The 22,082-nt window shown below is 41.4% G+C and overlaps 2 protein-coding genes across 2 annotated transcripts; one reads left to right on the forward strand and one right to left on the reverse strand.

The window, feature by feature from the left end:
* The first annotated feature begins 12,401 nt into the window (after nt 1–12,401).
* Nucleotides 12,402–14,782, forward strand: comtd1a (catechol-O-methyltransferase domain containing 1a). The gene is made up of 7 exons (XM_089011726.1): nt 12,402–12,513; nt 12,575–12,693; nt 13,003–13,108; nt 13,212–13,330; nt 13,977–14,031; nt 14,094–14,227; nt 14,310–14,782. Exons 1-7 carry the CDS (start codon nt 12,459–12,461, stop codon nt 14,460–14,462), a joined length of 741 nt encoding a protein of 246 aa, XP_088867852.1. The 5' UTR covers nt 12,402–12,458; the 3' UTR covers nt 14,463–14,782.
* A 644-nt stretch (nt 14,783–15,426) lies between these two features.
* LOC148889308 (non-selective voltage-gated ion channel VDAC2) lies at nt 15,427–22,046 on the reverse strand. The gene is made up of 9 exons (XM_089011725.1): nt 21,893–22,046; nt 20,382–20,454; nt 20,117–20,166; nt 19,648–19,800; nt 19,499–19,551; nt 18,896–19,123; nt 18,456–18,606; nt 18,311–18,368; nt 15,427–16,162 (listed from the first exon to the last, which is right to left on the reverse strand). Exons 2-9 carry the CDS (start codon nt 20,446–20,448, stop codon nt 16,071–16,073), a joined length of 852 nt encoding a protein of 283 aa, XP_088867851.1. The 5' UTR covers nt 20,449–20,454; nt 21,893–22,046; the 3' UTR covers nt 15,427–16,070.
* Between the last annotated feature and the right edge of the window lie 36 nt (nt 22,047–22,082).

Genomic DNA, 22,082 nt, shown 5'->3' on the forward strand with positions numbered 1-22,082 from the left:
CTCATCATATTTGACATGCATTCGGGTGTTTACACAGGCCCCACCGTAAAATCCTCACAGGCTCCACAAAGCAGCGCAATAAGGCCTCAGAAAAGCGGAGACGGCGCTTGCCAATGCTTTCGCTCTCTCGCTGCGTTCTCCACGCCCCAACTGTTATCGACGCCACAATTTGGCGCCGTTAGCACCTGTCAGCTGACTGACTTTTTGTTCCCGGTGGTTTATGGAAAAAAAATAAAAATAAAAATACATCGCTGCCAGGCTTGCGAGACCGCATTTCCCATCAATTTGAATTCACCACGGTTTTCATGCAACATTTGAGTGGGCCCCCGTTTTGCTACGCTTCTTCTGACTGTTGTACACAACGGGAAATGTAAAGAATAGTCGTTTTTTTGAAAGTCTGCTTTCAATCGCAACGACCCTATGAAAAACCAGCAGTGTACTCAGCTCTCAAAAGCACTTTTACTTTCAATCTAAAGATGTTAGCCAACTGCGTTACTGCTTCTTTATTAGCGTGTCCTCCTATTTTACCGTGAGTAAAACGTAAAGACTCTAAGGAAGTTTTGCCATGGTTATCCTTCCTCATTGTTGGATTAAAAACAAGCACTGATGTGTGTGGTTCACCGACTTTTGCTTTTCAGGTGGAGGCGTGTTGGCCGTACCGTATGATAAATATACACTTGCAAAAATATTGTTGGTATATTTGTAAAGCATACAAATTGTACTTATATTAATAAATCTGTAATGTATATTTTGAACCGTTGGAAATTTGCCATGATATTGAGATGGCTTTTAGTTTCAAGTGAGTGCATACCAGAAATCACCAAATTTTCAGGGTACTGATTAATGCCACGGGCTGCCAATTTGAAACACATTTCTGAAATATTCACAATGTGATCGGCATTTCAAATATCACAGTAATTTGTGCTAGTTGATGTCTCTGAATGTTGACATGCCTCAGCAATTGAAGTAACTAAAACATGTCACAGACAATTGAAAAAGAGGGTTACCATGCGAAAGAGTTGAGGATACGTTAGGGCAGGGGTCGGGAACCTTTTTGACTTTTCAAAAAAATATCAGAATGTATTATTTAAAATAACTTTGTGATAGTACTCACCGTTAACATGGATGGTTTTCCGTTCCTCGTGTTTGGTAAAAATCCAGGAAAACGATCGGAATGAAATTCAATTTGCCGGTCCAGAGGCGAAGTTACTGCTAGCTAGCCTGCACACGGCTCATAAGCTTCCACACTTGCTATCTGCAATCTACTTCTCGAAGAAGTATGTCGATGCTAACGTTAACATGGGGCTTGTTAAAATGTCACTGACATTCGACTGTTTCATCGATGGTATTGTTTCATTGCAAATTAGAATCAGAACATTTTCTCTCCTCTAATGCTCCGGTGGATTCGCGCTGAAGTGCACAAGTTGGGCTCATTTAAAGGGGCGTTTACCTATTTCAACATGACGGCCACTATCATCCAATCAACATAGCGCTTTCGGCCATTCTAGGTCAGTGTCATCCAATCAAAATTGCGCTTTCCGCCAACTGCAGCCCCAACGGGAAATGAACGACGAAAAAAACGACAATATGTATTATAATATGTAATATTTATCGGCGAGCCATATGCAATCATCAAAAGAGCCATATATGGCTCGCGAGCCATAGGTTCCCAACCCCTGCGTTAGGGGGTGGGGGGTAATGACATTATACTGCTTTATGTAATGAAGGCATTTTTTAAAGCAGGAACATACAAAAGCACTCTTTAAAAGGCCAGTCTTTATTCCAGTGTGAACTATTCCATTTCTCTGGACCCCATGAAGTGGGCATTACAATTAATAACAAATTTCTCAAACTATAGTCTGGTCCTGCCCAAGCATAAAGTTAATTTTGAACAGATGGATATTGTTTTTAATCGTCCTTTAATTCATTCACTGCCATTTCCAAATGTATTCAGGTTTTGTTTTTTCTTGTGCGGGGTGCCGATAAGGCGCTGGTCAGACCTGTGGCAATGTTTTTCCCTTCCACGAGGGGGGAGCATTTACCTTTTGCCCATGTTAGCGCTTTGTTACAGCTGTTGTTAAAGCGCTATATACAGTGACGTGCGGTAAGGTTCATGGTTGGTGAGGCACTGACGTCATCACAGTCAGATTCTTCAGTGGCACTGTCTCGTCCAAACATCATGGCTGGTCTGACCACTGTTTTATACACTTTTCCTTTCATTCTAGCTGAAACCCTTCTATCGCACATCACACCTGACATTTTTCTCCAGCTGCTCCAGCCTGCCTGGACACGCTTCTTCACCTCTTTTCCACACTCTCCATTGCTCTGGACAGTTGACCCCAAGTACTTAAAATCCTCCACCTTCTTTATCTTTTCTCCCGGTAGCATCACTCTTGCACTTGGATCCCTCTCATTCACACACATATATTCCGTCTTGCTGCGACTGATCTTCATTCCTCTCCTTTCCAGGGCATATCTCCACATCTCTAGTTTCTCCGCCACCTGTTCTCTTTTCTCGCTACAGATCACAATGTCAGCTGCAAACATCATGGTCCAAGGAGATTCTTGTCTAACATCGTCTGTCAGCCTGTCCATCACCATAGCAAACAAGAAGGGGCTCAGAGCTGACCCCTGGTGGAGTCCCACCTCCACCTTGAATTCCTCAGTCATACCGACAGCGCACCTCACAACTGTCTTACAGTCATGATACATGTCTTGCACCGCTCTGACAGACTTCCTCATGCAATGCCACAGCTCTTCTCTGGGCACCCTGTCATACGCTTTATCCAGATCTACAAAGACACAATGCAATTCCTTCTGACCTTCTCTGTACTTCTCTATCAGCATTCTTAAAGCAAAAACTGCATCTGTCGTACTCTTTTTTGGCATGAAGCCATACTGCTGCACACAAATGTTCACTTCTGCTCTTAGTCTTGCTTCAACTACTCTTTCCCAGAGTTTCATTGTATGGCTCATCAACTTTATTCCTCTGTAGTTAGTACAACTCTGCACATCTCCTTTGTTCTTAAAAATGGGCACAAGTACACTTTGTCTCCATTCTTCAGGCATCTGCTCACCATCTAAGATCTTGTTGAATAACCCAGTCAGGAACACCACCGCCACCTCTCCAAGACACTTCCATACCTCGATTGGTAAATCATCAGGCCCAAGTGCCTTTCCCCCCCTTCATCCTCTTCAGCGCCCTCCTCATTTCATCCTTGCTAATGCTTGCTACGTCTTGGTCCACAACGGTCACGTCTTCTACTCTTTGTTCCTTCTCATTTTCCTCATTCATCAATTCTTCAAAGTACTCTTTCCATCTTGCCATCACACTACTGGCACCCGTTAATACATTGCCATCTCTATCCTTAATCACCCGAACCTGCTGCAGGTCCTTACCGTTTTGGTCTCTCTGTCTCGCCAGCCTGTAAAGATCAGTCTCACCTTCCTTGCTGTCTAACCGAGCATACAAGTCATCATAGGCCTCTTGTTTGGCCTTTGCCACCTTTACTTTAGCCGTGCGCTGCATCTCCTTGTACTGCTGTCTACTCTCGTCCGTCCTCTCAGTGTCCCATGTCTTCTTTGCTAACCTCTTTCTCTGTATACACTCCTGCACCTCCCCATTCCACCACCAAGTCTCCTTATCTACCTTTCTTCCACTCGATACACCAAGTACTTTCCGACCTGTGTCTCTGATTATGTTTGCCAGTCATCTGGAAGGACCTCTTGCCCACCCAGTGCTTGTCTTACCTCCTTCCTAAATGTCATGCAACACTCTTTCTTTTTCAACTTCCACCATTTTGTCCTCACTTCAGCCTTTGGTTTCTTCATCTTCCTCACTGCCAGCATCATCCTACACACCACCAACCTATGCTGTCTGGCTACACTCTCACCAACCACTACTTTGCAGTCACTGGTTTCCTTTAGATGGCGCCGTTGACACAAAATGTAGTCTACCTGTGTACTTCTGCCTCCACTCTTGTAGGTCACCCTATGTTCCTGTCTCTTCTGAAAGAAAGTATTCACAATAGCCATTTCCATTCTCTTAGCAAAATCACCATCTGTCCTTCAGCGTTCCTCATCTGGAGTCCAAACCTGCCCATCACCTCCTCATCATCTTTGTTTCCTGCGCCAACATGTCCATTGAAGTCTTCACCAATTACAACCCTCTCACTTCTCGGGATGTTCTGTATGACTTCATCAAAGTCCAACCAAAATGTCTCCTTCTCCGCCAGCTCACATCCTACTTGTGGGGCATACCCACAAACAACATTGAACATCACACCTTCAATTTCTAGCTTCAGACTCATCATTCTATCTGATACTCTTTTTACTTCGACAAGACAAGACATTCCTAACAAACTCCTCTTTTAAGATAACCCCAACTCCATTTCTCTTTCTGTCTTCACCATGATAGAACAACTTAAACCCTGACCCTAAGCTTCTAGCCTTGCTCCCTTTCCACCGGGTCTACATTCCTTCTCTGCATCATGTCAACCAGCTCTCGACCTTTACCTGTCATTGTTCCTACATTCAAAGTTCCTACTCTTAGTTCTATACTCTTGGCGTTCCATTTCTCTCTTTTCCTCCGGGAACACCTCCCTCCTCTCCATCTTCGACCAACAGTAGTCCATTTTCCACTGGCACCCTGAAGGTCAACAGTACCAATGGCGTTCCGTTGTTAACTCGACCGATCCGGTATGGGATTCATAGGTTTGATTGGCATTTTTGTTTTGGCAATTTTTTTTACGTTGGATGCCCTTCCTGACACAACCCTCTGTATTTATCCGGGCTTGGGACCGGCACAATAAGACACTGGCTTGTGCCCCCTTGTGGCTACATTGACAGTGAATGAGTTAAAAAGGACATTGTTTTCACATATAATTCTCAAAGCTCAAATCATCAATTAATGTACCGTATCCTGATTTACGAACAACGTAAAGCAATAGTTTAGGATGACTTTCTCACTGCCTGTTCTGAGTCCAAATTGAAACTAAATACAACACCTTTCATCACTTTGCTGCTGTGAAATGTAAATTTCTCCACTGCGAGACTAATAAAGGCATATCCAATCCAATACAATACAATATAATGCAATACAATAAATATTGATTATATAGTGCTTTAACAACAGTTGAAGCTGTAACAAAGTACTTAAATGACAATGCCTGTGCATATAAAGTCCATACAAATCCGGAATAATCTTGATATTCGCATCACACGTGGTGTCGCAGTAAACTGGCCTCCATTGTTAGCTGACATCTCCGTTAAATGAATGCTAACATTGAGCAAGTCGAGTGTCAATGTCAGCCTTCTGCTGAGTCACTTAGTCTTCATTTGTCATCTGGCGGAGCGAACCTGCTGCTTTGCCTTCATATCGCCATCTCTCTGTGTGTGCCTTTTTAAGCGTGCTGAAAGTCAATTATCCACACCACTTGTCCCTGACATCATTGCGCTAATACAAGCTGCTCTTGACCTTATGTTTGTGTGTCTTGCACGGATGGGAGTGTCGTGCTTTCCCCCGCTGATTGGATTAACTCCAAATGTTGTGTGTGTCCGGGTGAATTACACAGGCTCGGGTGATTGCGAACCTTCAGCCTGGGACGGACACCCCCCACCCCTTTTTTTCTCTTGCCACCGTTCCTCCCCTTGACTCCCTTACACGTCCCTGAAGGGTTGCTCTCTTCTCTTACAAGCTATCTCCCAACAGCCCCCCTGACACACACACACACACACCAACAGTCATCCCATGTGTCTGTCATGCAGTGACATACATCGCCCAAAGAAACACTCCCTCGCCGCATCCACACCCTCTGATTCTTTGTGTTCCCTTCCTCTTGAGTCCAGAGGGGTCATCTCAGAGGGAGAGCTCATAATCAACTCAATTAAGTGAGTCTGATTGCCATGGTAATTGGTCTAGGTTATAACATTATCATTAGCGCCTCAAGTGAGGTCACAGTGGGACACAGCAGACAGATGAGGGGACTAATCGCAGGTTGGGGAGGCTGGAGTGGGGTCGGGGGGGTCTGTGACCCTGCACAGGAAATGAGGTAAATATTGAATTTGGTTTCGTGAAAATGCAGGCTTGTCAATGAAACAGATTCCATGTAGTGTACATCAACATATTGTGGCAGACGTGTTAAACGCATAGCATGGTGGGCATTTATTCAACGGTTTATTTGGGAAGAGGCCCTCTTTTGCCATAATTGGTCAATTGTTATTTCCACGTCCAAATTCCAATGAGAGCCAGAACTAATTGTTTCCACACCATTGGGAATTTCTCCAATTAGAGACAAATAAAGGTTATATCATCTCTTATTTCATCATGAGTGATTATACAAACTGGAATTAACTGTGATTTTCTTCATTGTCGAATTCATTTGCGAGTTACGTGCGATTCTATTATTTACATAGCTGCCGTAGCGATCACAACATCAGCGTGAGAAACACAATAGCTACAAAGCTTTAAGTGGTCTTCGTTAGCTGGAGTTCCATACATGTGTCCGCGGTTTAACAGATTTCCTTCTTCTCTGCAGTGTATGACACCACTGAGCAAAGTGTCTGATTGCACAGCGTTCATAACTTCATATGGTGAGATAGATATCATCAGCGAAAATTCTGTACCTACAATTGAAGACTAAAAGCTGTCGAACATAAACAGCAAACTGACATTTTTTCTTCTTTGTTAACTTGGCTAGCGGGTTACCTGCCTGATGCAATCTTCTACAATGTTTACCTAGCACAATGCTAATGTCACAACAGTCGCGAAAAATGCAAGCAAAATCAAGAGGTAGAGTATCAAACGGTGTACATTGAAATACTCACAATCATCTTTATTGGTCAAGTATGACGAACACACAAGGAATTTGTCTTCGGTAGGACACGCTACGCTGCACACGTAAGACATGGCAAATAAGTATGAAAGGGCATTATTTAATGTACACAGTACCTCTCAGTAACAACTGTGAAACAATGTGCAAAGTATCAAGCAGATCTAAACATTTCGTTGGTAGAATAAAATACAATAACATTGATACAGTGTGTGCAGAAAATTATTTAACCATTTTAAAGTAATCAGTCACTGCATTTGTGGTACCAGTGTGTAATTATGCAGACCTCCTTCAGCACCTCAAAGTGTCTGGTGTTGGAGATTATATAGATCAGTGACAGTAGTTCAAGTGAGTACAGAGCTTGTGCTACAGTAACTGTAAGGGGATGCTGTTCAACAGGCTTGTGCGAAATTGCCATGGTACATTTCGATTTGGGTTACTGTTGAAGGACTCCGTGGCTCGAGGGAAGAAGTTGTTGAAGTGTCTGCTGTATTTGGTGCGTATAGATCGGTAGCGCCTGCCAGAGGGGAGTAGCTGGAAAAGGTGGTGGGCAGGATGCACAGGGTCTAGTCTGATTTTTCATGCTCTGGTCATGGTTCTTGGAGTGTGGAAGTCCTCGAAAGTGGGTCATGATTTTTTCCACCATCCTAACAATCCGTTGAATTTGGATTTTGTCCACCTTTGTGGCGGCCCCGAAATGAACCGTGATGGAAGAACACAGGATTGATTCAATGACTGCCTTGTAGAACTGGCATCGCACCTCCTGTGGCAGGCAACACATCTTCAGCAGTTTCAGGAAGTACATCTTCTGTTGGGCCTATCTCAGTTGGCGTTGACCTCCCACTATTATCATGTATACATCGGTCTGAACATATAAGGTTGGGTGTAACTATAGAAACTTTTTTACAGGCGCATATCACTCAAGTAAATGGCTAAAATTCCATGTTACATTATTTGACACAGTAGTAGGGATGTCATGAGCAGCAATTGTTTTTGTCCACTTGAGGTCACAATACTCACATTCTACAATAGTATCTAAGCGTCTGTATGAGGTCTTCACGTGTTTTTTGTCCTGACTGCAGCCACATTTTGCCAAGTAGGAGAGTGCAGGATACGTATAACGTTTGGTATGTTACATCTTCCGTTGATTTGGGTTTCAAAGCCTTGTAAACTGCAGACATCATTGGACATGATATTGCCGTATTTTACGCACAACAAGGTATATCGGTTTATAAGGCGCACTGTTGGCATTTTTTTTACAAGATTTAATGCTTTTAGGTGTGCCTTATTGTGCGGAAAAATATAGTAAAGACTTTGCACAGAAGTTGAAGAATACATACTAACACGGCACAACCTCCATAATTCCTGTTTTACAATTTGATGTTGGTCTGTAATTAATATGAGTTGTAAATTACTTTTCAGAAGCTCTTGAAATAAATGCAAATGGAAGAAACATGATACATTGACAAAAACAATTTTCCATGTGACACTACGTCAAGAGCAGACGTTCTTCTGGTAATTGTTTCAGTGGATGTGACGTTTTCTATTTTTTTCTTCTTGGCTTGTGCAAAGTGTCAGCACCTTTCACACATGCTCGCGTTTTCTCTGAGCTTCACCGAGCCTATTTGATCCCTCCTGAAGACTGTCAACTTACCGAGCGTATCTATGGAAATTCAATTCTGAATTTATTTACACTCTAGGTTAATAGAATAGATGCTCTAGGTGATTTGTAAGTCAAACAACCACACCTGCCATTCATTTCGGTTTGTTTGTTTGATTGTTTGTTTGTTTGTTTTTAATGTGCAGAAAGATCTCTGCTTTTGTTCCGACGAGTCTGAATACACAAAAGTGAAGATCAAGAGGTCCTGAATGGCTTATCCTCAACATTCATTTCTAGTTCAGGTTCAATAAAGCTATGATTTACATGACTGAAAAGCAGCAGGTGTTGGGAATATTTCCTTATAAGCTCATTGTGATGCAGGTCGCCATGTGGCCTACATATACCGCCGCTCTTTACGTACATACTTGTGCTGAAGAAAACTGCAGGGCAGCGCCATGGCCCACTTTGAGTGAAAACGGGTGTCAATATAATCAGCAGCGCACGCACGTGCGAGTCACTTCTGGAGCATCAGAGCAGACTTGTCACACTGTCAAAACAGAAGACGTACATGCCGAACGTGTCAATTGAACACCGCCAGGCGTCTGTCAGTTTCTCCGTTGTACTTAGTGGCACTAAATATTCATGCCTGCTTATCAGTCTTCTCACAGCCAAAGTGAAGTGAATCATCATAAGATACCTCTTTTTTTATTTTGGTAAAAACGCTGATGATGCGACAGCAGCATGTCTTTTTTTTTTGCCTTGCTGTGTGCTCTGTGACGTTGTCACTGGTCAATTTAAGAAGGGGAAAGTGACATTACCTCCCACAAAGGGAGGCTCGGGCATAACAAAAATGTGGCCTTTAGCTAAACAACAGTGCCACTTGCTGGTAAAATGAAGAAGCTACAAAAATAAAGCAAAGTGAAGGGAGGATACGTGTACGTCTATAAATGTATACAGTACACGGATTTCTACCCCAGGACTGGAAGTTAGATAGCCCACATCTAACACTGAAGTCAGAAATAAATAAACTACTAAACTTGTGAAAAAAAAATAAACGGACTGGTCAAAATGAATCTCCCGCCCACCCCCCTCCAAATTGCAGTCATCATCATTTAAATTTTACAGTCTACTACAGTGACATATTAATTTTAATTTAATTCCAGTAATTGTTCAGCTAGTTAAATCTGCTTGTTTTTACCAAAGCATAAGAAACTAATCCATTCACACGGAAACACAATTGATAGTTATTCGATAAATCACATGTCGGTGGTGTGCATGTTTTTAACATTGTAGCACGTCAAACTCAATCTGGCCTGCTTTTGCAAAATTGACATACATACACTTTTGGCTAATGTCTATTATAAATAAGAAGGTGGGAAAGTAAGTATAGTCAAGGGATTATAATATTGAAATTTTGTGCATGCAATAGTTTGTTTTTCTTTTGTACCCCCTTGGCAACATTTTAACTTTGCTGCTGTAGATTGTAAATTTCCTGATTGTGGGACTACTAAAGGCTGTTATCTTTTACTGTTGTCTATATCGTTCATGCTCCCCAAAAAGGTCAACTACTGACACTGTGTTCTCTGAAAACTAAGCTATTTAGTTAATGTTTGTTAATTTTATTTATTTCCTGAACCCTGTCTTCACGTAACATGGAAAGTGAGTTTTGTGTTTTGTTTCTCCTAAAACATTAAATATGTTAGCAGGGGTGTCAAAGTCATTTTTTGCCACGGGCCACATTGTAGTTATGGTTTCCTCTCGAGGGCCGTTATGAATTTGGGGAACCCATTAGAATGTTTAAATCCCTTCAAATATTACATATAGAGCACACACCAAATTAATGAATAACTCGTTTTCAAATCTGAAGTCAAGAATAATGACTTTTATTATGGTTGACATCCAAAAATATGAAATTTTGGCTCAGATTTTAGGAATCATCATGGAATTTAACAAGTTTGATTTGCTTTCGCGGGCCGAAAAAAATGCTGTGGCGGGCCAGATTTGGCCCGCGGACCTTGACTTTGACACCTGTGTGTTAGAGGATAGCCACTGAAAATTTGTAGCTCGTCTGACAAACTGCCATGTTATCTAAATCCACACATGACTAAATGAAAAAAGAATCGTGGTGACATTTTAACAACATGGCATATCTCCTCTTTGTAATGGGGATGGAGAAATACATTTAGCCTTGGAAACAGCATATATATTCATGTCTCCACGTCCTATGCCAGCTTTTTAAAACAAAGTGTTCTCCCACTCGGTTTCGTCAAAACAGAGACCTCTTGAATTATTTTGTTTCATATTAACAGCAGCAGTTGTCACTTTTGTTTTCTGGTGTTGATTTTGCTACCTCTGAGAGCAGGCGATGATGTGTGCCGCCATGGCACTGTTGACAGTCGCGGCCGCGAGGAGCATTGCTGAGGTGCAGATGGCGGCGGCGCGCTTGTTCGCTTTTTTCATGGCTTAAACAGGCACAAAAAGCAGCCAAGGGACCTTTTCCTGCTTGTCTGCAGGAACGTGCCGGGTAAGAGTTGGTACTTGGCACAAGTAGCAGAAACAATTAGCGTCAAGGAAGCCGAGGCCCGCAGCTATTGGGGGCTGGGGTCGGCAGACAAAGATGGCGGCAAAACACGTCGACCCATTTTCACTGAGAGGATCTATTAGCAAAGCTAGATGAAATTCCCTTCATTTCCTTCTTGTTAAAGCCCAAACTTTTTTCCCAGGCAATTCGCGTCATGGCTCCTCTCACCGATGTGTTCTTGTTTGTGCATTTCTAATGAGAATTCAGATAGAGGAAAGTCGTGCCCTTGACGAGTTTCAACACCTCAGCCACAATTTACCGCTTCCCCTTTTGACTGTCTGCAGGTTTGAAGCTGCAGCGGAAACGCGGTGTATCCCCCCAAAAAATCATGTACAAAACACTGCTATTATGTTTTACCTGCTTTGAAGAAACGTTAAAAGCAAAACCTATGAATTGAAAACAGATGAATCTTTTGTAAAGGGATTTAGCTGCTCAGGAGGGGCACACTGACACATTGAAAGAAACAACAATAACATATAACCCTGGCAACCTTAAATATTTCAACAATACTGTATATGACCGAATATGTGCTGAATTTTTGAAATGTATTTGAATTTTCACCAATCGCCGCAAATTCCAGTCAATATGACACAAATGAGGTGAAACAGAAAATGCAATATATTATTATCCATCCATTTTCTTTACCGCTTATTCCTCATTAGCGTTGCGGGGGTGCTGGAGCCTATCCCAGCCGTCTTCGGGCACTGGGCAGGGGACACCCTGAATTGGTTGCCAGGAATCGCAGGGCACACAGAGACACCATTCGCTCTCACACTCACACGTAGGGACAATTTGGAGTGTTCAATCTGCCTGCCATGCATGTTTTTTTTTTTGTTTTGTTTTTTTTTAATGTGGGAGGAAACCGGAGAAGACCCACGCGGGCCCGGGGAGAACATGCAAGCTCCACACAGGGAGACCGGAGCAGGACGCGAGCCGGCGACCTCTGCACTGTGAAGTCGGCGTGCTAACCTCTAGGGCCGCCCTACATTATTCTTATTAATAATAATAACACCAATAATACTAATACTACGAATAAATATAATGATAATATATAGATGTCTTATTTGAAACTGTGAATTTGGTTAAATGTTTATTTATTTGGGTATTGAACCATGTAAGTTGATGATGTTGTTGCACTTGAAGAAGGTGGGATGTCAAAGTATTTTGATTAAGAAAGAGGCCTCTGAGAGGTCCGTTAAGCCAGGTTTCAAGCACAGCCGCTAAAATGTATTTTCATTATCTCAAATAAACCCAAGAATAGTATTCACAAAATTGATCGCGTGTTTCTGCAACTTCATCACAAGGCATATGTTAGCAACTATATTTTGACACTTAAAATTGTTCATGATTAAAGAGCACGCTGAACGTCAGTGCCTAAGGTCAAATAAACACATCTAACAGTGAACATTGGAGTCAAACAAAAAACTCCCTTCTTCGGCGAGAGAAAATGGCTGCAGACATCAAGTTTCTATTCTTCCTCGGACTCTCTGTGCTACTCATAGGTAAATGTTTTTGTGTGTGTATAAATTGGATGGCAGCTCAAGTAAATGTAATGTCTTAAAGGCTTGGGAAGGACGACAATTGTTGGAAAGAGTCACAGCCGAGGAAAGGATGACCCGGTGCTGCAATACGTTGTCAATAACTCGCTAAGAGAGAACCCAGTCCTCACAAAACTGAAATTGGTAAGTAATAGAATAAATAGGACATCTAAAATATCCTGTCTCGTTTTGATAGAGCACTTACAAACAGACAATCTGCATACAAAGTGCGGTACATTGACAACTATCATATATTATTGACCTATGGCAGTGTGCCACACACCATATTTTGACAAGAATTATGATTATTTATTATATTTTTATTCAACGTCCTCTAAGAGGGAGTTTCAAATTTTCATACATAATAAAAAAAGTCTAAAACATTTATGATGGTTTAAACCTCACATTTTCTTTGACATTTGAGGCCTTAAATTTGTACTTTTTTTTTTTCAGAGAACTCTCGATGACCAATGGCATGCCATGATGGTTTCCAGCGAACAAGCCCAGTTCATGGCCAATCTCATAAAACTGATTAACGCAACCAAGGCTATTGAAATCGGTGAGTTTAACCGCAACCCAAGAACACTAAATGCATTTTACTGAATTAAAATAGAATGAATATTAATTGTTGTATTTTTTTACAATTATTTTATACCCTGCAGGGATGTACACAGGGTACAATGCACTCAGTATGGCTTTGGCCATGCCCGAGAATGGACGTGTGGTAGCATGTGAAACAAATGACGCCTATGTAGAAATTGCAAAGCCCTTTTTTAAAGAGGTAATGTGATCAGGCAAGTTTATTTCAAACTGATGTCACCAAACCAGTTTGATACATATTTCTGAAATAACAAACTTGATTAAATGTTATATTAACATTAATAAATAATAATGATCGTTAGTTTGAAGACAACCAGTGAGTGTTGAGTGTCTGTCTACATTTGTTGCAACATTATTGTTTTCAATATATCTGTTGCTTGTAGCATTATTCGCTTGCCCATCTATGGCATTTCTGATTTTGTGTTTGCATTAAGCCAATGCACTTAAAGGCAGATGTATATGACTATTTTACATACATGTGTAATTCTCTTAGTTTTGTTTAGTTTGACAGTTGACTTCAACTGGGCATGGTATTGAACAGCTAAAAGTCCTTTTTTTAATCGCAAATTGTTTGCTATTTGACAAGCTGCAGGTTGGTGTACACTTCAGTTGAGTTCATCGCCACCATAGTGCTGAGATATAAAATACTTGCTCTTCAAAGCAAATTAATAGTGCAGAGGAATGTTCATGAGTCAGGTCAGTCCTTTCTCAAAGCACCACTATATTAGCCCCTAAATTTTTGTTACACTGAAGTACATATTCGCCCAAATTCCAGAATACTAAAAGCCTTATGCAACAGTACTTTTCAAGCAATATTCTTCCTACAGGCCGAAATGGAGAATAAGATCAACATACAACTCCAGATGGCAATGTCAACACTTGGTGAGTTGTGATCAAAATTGACTTGCGCTTGAATTGTTGACATTGATCTCTATTTCCTGTAGATGAACTGATAGCAGCTGGTGAAACTGGAACCTTTGACTTTGTGTTCATCGATGCTGACAAATCGAACTACGACGGATACTATGAAAAGTCCCTGGAGCTCGTTCGGAAAGGGGGCATCATTGCCATCGACAATGTAGGACCATAAAATGTACAGAATGTACATACTGGCCTTGAAGAAAATGTTTAACATGTGTGCGTGCCGGTGTGCGTGGAAGGTGCTGTGGAGCGGAAGAGTCGTGGATCCTGCTCCTGATGACGTCACCTCGAGGACTCTGGATGCTTTCAACAAGAAGCTCCACAAAGACCAGAGGATCGATCTGAGCATGCTCACTGTCGGGGACGGCTTGAGCATTGCCATTAAACGCTAAATGGACTTTGAGATCATTACATCTGCACTGAAGGCGCATTTGGTATTTTGGAGTCATGACATTAGTTTTTGGAGTTAACTATTCGTATTTAGAAAATTCAACTGTAATTGTTACTGGGGAAACTGACCTAATTTGTGTGTTTTCTGAAAAATCTTCAGATGTCGCAAAATTGCATTCAAATTGTCACCAAAAAAGGAAAATAGAAAGGCTGGTACAAGAAAGAAACTTGAAGTTTGTTTCTCTACGTCAAGTTTAGGCTGGGTTGTGGGATGTCCATTTGTAAGCCATGAATCTATAATGATTAAAGTATTGGTATTGTAGATGGAGTTCTATTTATTGTCTCCACAAAAATAAAACAAACTATTAACATTATGAGGTAGGGGCAAATACTTCGTTTCAAAAGGGGACGCTATGGAGATTATGTTCAGGAGATTTTTCTCACATGAAATGTGTTTTATCCATCTTTGAGGCAAGGAACCTGTTTTACAAAAAAAAAAAAAAAAACATGTCATGGCACACAACCAAAGACTGAAATAACAATCTTGTCTCGGTTTACTCATTCAGTGCAAAGTTTCGTCCTGTTTAATTCAAGTACATGTACTGTATACTCACAGCAGTGACTCGTTTTTTCATGAGTTTGGTGGATACATACGTTTCTTGTATTTTCTGCCATCTAGTGGATACGTGTTTCATTATTTTTGTCAATTTCTGGCATATGGATACGTAATGATTACAAAATTAAGTGAAATAGGCTAATTTGTCAGAGCACCCTGCTTGGAAATCCCTGGTCTCATTTGTTAGTTCAGTAACCCTTACAAAAAACGAAGGCAATATTTCAAGCATTCCTAAGTCATCAAAGCGTACGGCTACGTATGTACTGTGTCTACGTGCATTTCAATGAAATAACAGCAAAACTATGTGAATTCAAGTTGTTCATATTTTGCAGAAACATTTCATGAGCCAGTTGTAGGATGGAGACTTTATTGAAAAGGTAACATAGACAAAATAACCTTCATGTCCTCCTTGTAGTGAGAGGAGACTTAGTTAACTCCCCTTTAACCTTTGATTGCAGAAATTTGGCATTGCTTTCGAGCACTCTGAGCCTTCCAAGTGCGTTTTTGTTGGTGTGGTCAATGGACTTGTTTGTAATGACCATCGAGACGTGTGCACGCGGGGAGGTGGCTGGCACCTTTATTTAAATAGCAACGGAAGAAAGCCTAGTGTACTTTCAAACTGAGGAATATCAGACTGTGGTGTTTTAATAAGAAATCGCAGTGGGGATGAAAGCGCTCACCATACAAATATGGAGTGTCTGCACAGATGACTAAACCACATGGGCACTGTTAAGCACAACTGGGACTGTATTGGATTGATGGCAATGCTGGACAGGAACCATGACGTTTCATTTATATAAATAACATGCCATCAGACTCTCACAACTAGAAAGCAACAAAAAAGCATCAGCATGATGCCGGTGCTCACTCAAGTTAAGAGTTTTTGTTGTAGCCTTTGTGAACCCGATTTCTAATCCCCAGTTTTGCTGGTTGGGAAATGCGTAAGGCCAATTTTCTTCTGATATTCCGGAGTTCCTGGGTATGGAGGAGAAGTTTAGGCCTCCAGTTCCAAGCCCAGACCCAGCTTGTGGCCTCCGGCGTTGATGTTCTTGCCGTCAACCAGGCCGGCCAAGGTGAGCTTCACACCTGGGCAGGATCAGGAGACCACGTTAGTGCTACCAATTACATGCTCAAACTACTTACGAGAGATGTATTAGCATCTATATAGTACTTGCAAAACATTGCTTCAATGCTACGGCAGCGGTATCACTCCACTTGAATAACATGAGCATTTCGGGGAAGAAAAATGTCACTTATGTTGGGGTAACTTGAGTTAAATAATTATTTGTATATAATCTGACTATATTACGGAATGTCTTCCCATACATAGTTGTTACAGTAATCTCGTTATATCGATATCGGTTATATTGATAATACTGCTTACTACGATACTGTTTTCATTTCCCGGCTAATTTCTAGTCTTTTTATGTATAATTAGTTACGTTTAGTACGATTCATGGGTATTACGATAATCCCGTTATTACGGTGCTCTTTTTCATCTCCCGCCGGCCATTTTGCTATGTTTATATCGATACCAAAGCAGTTTAAGGCGAATCGATATTTGCTTAGGCCGTTTCTATACAGTACCACCATTATCGAAATCTGTATCGGTCGTGCCGTTGGTCACGTGACCAGCTCCCGTGTCTTGCGCAGTGTAGCAGATGCCATTTTCTACCAGCTTCCGTGTTTTGAACCGTCATACGCGAGCACAATAAAAAAGGCGTAGCAGAGTTTATATATAGTAGTGTTGTTCCACACCAATTTAAACCATGAGGAAACGTAAGAATTGTGACCTTGGAACGAAGTACAAGGCAATAGTGGCTGTCGAGGAGAATCCAACAAGGAGCAAATCCTCCATCGCAAAAGAGTTCGACGTGCCGCAGAATACGTCATCAACGTAATTAATGTAAACGTTGCAGTTTTTGTTTTCCATCCCTGTATTTAATTGTGTTGTATTCAGATATCTTTATCGCTTGCAACAATCAGTTTTTCATATGTTTGTACATGCTGGCGTTCGTGGTTTCGTGTGTATAGAACAACGCGAGGATTTTACATTGGTTGCATTTTTGAAAGGAAATAGTCATTAAAAAAGTGTAAAGACATTTTTATCCCCCCCCCCCCCCCATTCACATATTGCTCCCCCCTTTTAATGCAGTTCGGCGCAGGACGGATATATCGATAGTACGGTTATATCGACATTTTTTTCAGACTCCTGAGAATATCGATATAACGAGACTTTACTGTATGTCCTTGTTTATAATAGTTGACCGTTATTGATTTTACTACTGGAGACAAATCCCTTGTGTGGTTTTATTATTGATATTTAAAAAGGGATGGATTCCTAACAACTGATAATTCATATGTGGGTGTTTTTATACAATTCACGCAGCTAAAATGATGTAGCACATTCAAATTGAAATAAATAAATTGGAACGGTGTCACTCGAACTAAGCAGTATGAATGTTCAATATACGCAGACTTTCCTAAATCAGACTTTAAATGTGTTTGACATTTGTCAAAATTAAAGGAGACAACATTAAGATGCTTGTAAACCATGAACAAATCACCCTGAACCCCAAATGGACTTTTGGATTTTGACCCAGTTCCTGTCAACATGTGGACCTAAGTACACATATGAGGCATTCCTGAATATATGATGAGTTGTGTCACAATCGCAGCACAACTGGGATTTGTATGCAAGTCAGAACGTGTCATTGTGTCACAAATATGACAGACATACGCATGAAAAACACATCCAGGCCTTAACTGTAAAACAAATGAGAAATGGGAAGCAATGCACTGCGTGTCCCTCCGATCCTGTGCAAAAAAAGTTCACTGCACACAGTTATTGATCTGGAGAAAAGGTATGCCAGCAACTGCTGGGACCCTAGTAAGATTATCTGGGATGAATACACAAACGTAAAATTTACATAATTGGATGTGTGACGAGTTCAGCAACTTTTGGGCAAAACTGAAATCAGCTGATCAACTACACAACACTGGTGCTACAATATACAATAACGTATACACAGCCTCTTGCGGCTCTGCTGCAAAAAATTTTTTGATTGATTTCTTCCTCACCCCTCATTTTAAAACATGTGAAACAATTTACGAGTGGAATGTGAACTGAGTGTATGGGAGTGCTATAAAACAGGTTGCACTCCACAGAAGGTGGAGTGCAACATTTATGAATGGATGGTCTGGTCAAAGTTGCACTGGGTGAAAGCAACTCACCTGGTCTGAGTGTCTGAGTGTAGCCAACACCAACAAGGCTGTTGTTGTTCACTTTAGCCTGAATACATGAGTAAATACACAAAAGGGGGCGTGTTTAAGTACTTTTAAAACTTTGCATTTGTTTCACTGCGGCTGCTGTACTTACGCTGACGGAGGCATCCTTGTCCAGCTGGTATTTGGCAGCGATGCCAAAGCGTGTGCTATTGCTACCTGCGGTCCATGCCAGGTTGACGGCAGTCTCAAGCTTGTCGCTCACTTTCTGGTAGATGGAGCCGCCAAACTCTGCACCGTCATTGCTGTTAAAGACAACAACAACCGCAGACTTACTAATTCAAATTCTTATGTTAATGTGGTTTTCGACCACGCATTTATAAAATGATCATGCGGCTCTATGATGGATTTTTTTTTTTGCTGTTCCACTGTGCTGACCCTTCCATCAGGGGGGAAAAACAGGAAGACATTCAAATATTTTTGGCAGCAGCCTGCTCCACAAAAAATATTTTTAAAATAACATCTGATATGAATTGCTGATACAGGAATACATTTTAATCCAAAAAAGTAATTTTAATAGCTTGCATGACTTACACATTTGTGTGCAGCTGGAAGTCTCCAGTCTTGTAGCCAATGGCAAAGTTGTTCTGGGTCATTTTGGACTTGGCAGTGTCGAAAGTCATCTGGTAGCCGGCGAGCCAACCCTCATAGCCCACGACGGCCGCGCCATGGATGGTGGGTCCGGCAAAGTCAAAGTCCACATCACAGCCCAAATTGACGTATTCGCGCTTATAGGCCGTCTTGACCTTGCCGCTTTTCTTGCTGTTAAAGTACACACAAGAGAAATCATAGTATACATGCAAATTTCCCCATTGTGGGGCGAATAAAGGTTTTCTGATTCTGATTCTTGCTGGCAGCGCCAACAATGTAGGCTGCAACTAAATTGAGACCGATACAATACACTTTTTCAACTTTGGCAGTAGTTTCTAATATTTTGCCAATTCACAATAATGGAGACTATTTTGGAAAATGGATTTTTTGGGAACATGAATGACAGAAAATCCACTTCAATCTTGTCTACAAAGAGTGTGTTTTCTGGAGAGGCTGAAGATTTATTCAGTGTGAAATTGTGATGAATGGCCACAGGTTGAGGTTATCCAAAAGACCCAATTAAAATCTCTAATCAAAATTTCATACCCAGTGTTTGGCGAGAAGGTGGTGTCAAAAGTCAACTTTAGTCCCTTGGCGATCTAAGAGAAAACAATTTGATGAATGGGCATTGTGTATACAGCGGGGTTCGCTGACATTACAGATTGTGCCTCATATTTGAAATTAGTTGTTCTTACCTGATCTTCAATGATAATTTCTGTTCCTAGAGTGTTGTCAGTGTTCCACTTCTCAGTAAAGGTCAAGCCATACTCTGCCCTCTTGTACTTGGTTTCAAGGCTGCCGACGACTTTGCTGGTGTCAGTGTTGGAGGATCCAGATGTTTTGAATTCCTAAACAAAAACAAAAAATATAAAATATAGTAAGAAGCTCTTACAAACTGCTAAACGCCTCGCCCCACGACCGCACACTTTCTCATTTCTCATTATATGGTCCTGAAAACTTTTTTTTCATCACAGACCCCCCTCAAAATATCGTGGGTTCCATCACCATGAGCCGCAATTGCAATGTACATAACAGCAATTGTATCAACAACTCCGACAGTGCCCAATAGCCTAACAAATTAAGAGGTCACTCATTCAACTATTTGACACCAAGCAGTTTTGACATCATGCATTCAGTGCAAAAGTACATAAATACAATAATTACCACTCCACTGGCCGACTTTGTCTTGACATCAAGCTTCACCAGGCCGAATCCTGAGCAAAGAGTTGTTTTGATCAAATTCAGTTTGAGCAGACCGCATTGTAAAATCTTGTATTCCCTTCGGCTTTTCGCTTCAGGGGTCGCCACAGCAAATCATTGTCCTCCATCTTCAGAGGTTTGATTTGCATGTTTGTTTTGGCCGAGCTTTTAAGTCGGATGCCCTTCCTGAGAAATATTTTTTTTGTAATCGTCACAAAGGAATACCTACCATAGCCCTTATTGAAGATGTCCTTGGCAGACTTGCCCAGATCAACATATGAGGGAGGCACGGCCATTGTTTTCTGTGGACAAGGAGGAAAAGTCTTTAGATGGTCTAAAGAAAACTCATTTACAGTGTGAAAATCATTCCATGGTATGAATGAGTCTCTTGGAGCAAATTTAGGGGGGGGGGGGTAACATTTTCCGTTTTTAGAAAAAAATGACATTGAATGGCAATCCGTATGCAACAATGACTTTGGATCTAAACCTTCTGTGAATCTTTCAAAAAACAAACAAACAAACATGTTTTGAGATACAAACTGATGTTACTACAAATGATTTTGTTTTTGTATCGCAGTCACAATTTTGTGTTTCAAACGGCCTGGGACTGGTGAAAGGTCATCTGTGTGGAATTGTCATGTTCTCCCTAAGACAGTGGTTCTTAAACTGAGTTTGATCAAACCCTAGGGGTTTGGTAAATCGGTCTCAGGGGTTCGGGGATCCTCCGCCGCAGAGGTCCACCCCTGACTCTCATATGCAGTTAGTGGGCACAGTCATTGAAAGAAGGGTTCGGTGAATGAGCATATGAAACTGGTGGGGTTTGGTGCCTCCAAAAAGATTAGGAACCACTGCCCAAAGTGTATTGTCTCCATCCATACTATACTGGAAAACATGCTTGCTGCACGTTCGCTCAGAATAAAGACTTAAAATAAATTGTCCAGATGTGTGAATTGTTTAGTTTATATGTGGGATTTCCAGCTCATTCAAGGGTTTAACAAGAAGGTTAGCTGTACATAACGTAATGATAGAAAATGCAATTGACCAATGTGTAATAATACTTCTGTGACACTACTGACCTTACGACCTGCAAACTAGTCGCATTTCCAGGAGTCCGCCATTGTTTTAGAACAGCTAGATAGAATAGACGCATTTACAAATGTAAAGCTCGTTGTCCGTTTACCGATTGAAAGCACACGTTTTAGTAGTATACACATATTTCACTAAGCGTACTTGTGTTTTATTTTCCGTGGCTTTTACGGACTCAACCACTTCGAGTGGGCTGACGACACACGAGCAAGGTTACCGGTAATGTGGGTCGGATTGACATTTTGGCAACCGCTTCTTATCGTAAATTGGTTTAAAAGTTAGGCGGGGTGGAGGGCACATGTTGGCGTTAATTAGGAGCACGTCAAAGTGATGTGCGTTGTCGAGGGCTGTCACACGGTAAAGGCCAAAGTGCAACAATTGCGTTTCTACTCAAATCCGAAGACATTGGTCAAGTGCAGAACACATGAGCTGTCAGTGTGACACTGAAATATACATAGAATGCATTTCTTTCCGAATAAGTTAATTTGGTTTAATCTTAGATGAGTCAGACACAACGTGTCCCAGCTAGCATAGCTAACGCTGCTAAAGCTAGTAGTTGCCGGCGAGTAACAAAAGCAAGTTAGACCGCTCATTTCTTTGCATTAAAAACGACGAGGACGTTTCAGTTCATTCTCGCACAGACAGGTCTCTTACCGTTGGGAGGGGTGTCTAGAGATGAGATAAAGTGACTTTTGGACAGAGGTTCCTCAAACCGCACGGGCGAGGCAGGCTTGACCAGTTGGAGGACGAGCTGAAGGAGACTGCAATCATATGAAACCTGACCTATCACATCCTGCCTGAGGACCCGGGCTGTCTATAATTTGCCTGATTACAAAAAAAGTAT

This window comes from Hippocampus bargibanti, linkage group LG13, assembly GCF_051943395.1.
Source record: "Hippocampus bargibanti isolate YZ-2025 linkage group LG13, ASM5194339v1, whole genome shotgun sequence".
In the NCBI taxonomy this organism is placed as follows: domain Eukaryota; kingdom Metazoa; phylum Chordata; class Actinopteri; order Syngnathiformes; family Syngnathidae; genus Hippocampus; species Hippocampus bargibanti.

What these genes read in the sequence shown, in the direction of transcription:
- LOC148889308 (XM_089011725.1), bottom strand. Translation starts at nt 20,448, where the DNA reads ATGGCCGTGCCTCCCTCATATGTTGATCTGGGCAAGTCTGCCAAGGAC. An exon ending in TTCCAGCTGCACACAAATGT is followed by an intron (nt 18,607 to 18,895) that starts GTAAGTCATGCA and finishes TGTCTTTAACAG; the next exon opens with CAATGACGGTGCAGAGTTTG. An exon ending in ACAAGGATGCCTCCGTCAGC is followed by an intron (nt 18,369 to 18,455) that starts GTAAGTACAGCA and finishes TCATGTATTCAG; the next exon opens with GCTAAAGTGAACAACAACAG.
- comtd1a (XM_089011726.1), top strand. Translation starts at nt 12,459, where the DNA reads ATGGCTGCAGACATCAAGTTTCTATTCTTCCTCGGACTCTCTGTGCTA. An exon ending in CAAAGCCCTTTTTTAAAGAG is followed by an intron (nt 13,331 to 13,976) that starts GTAATGTGATCA and finishes TTCTTCCTACAG; the next exon opens with GCCGAAATGGAGAATAAGAT. An exon ending in GATGGCAATGTCAACACTTG is followed by an intron (nt 14,032 to 14,093) that starts GTGAGTTGTGAT and finishes TATTTCCTGTAG; the next exon opens with ATGAACTGATAGCAGCTGGT.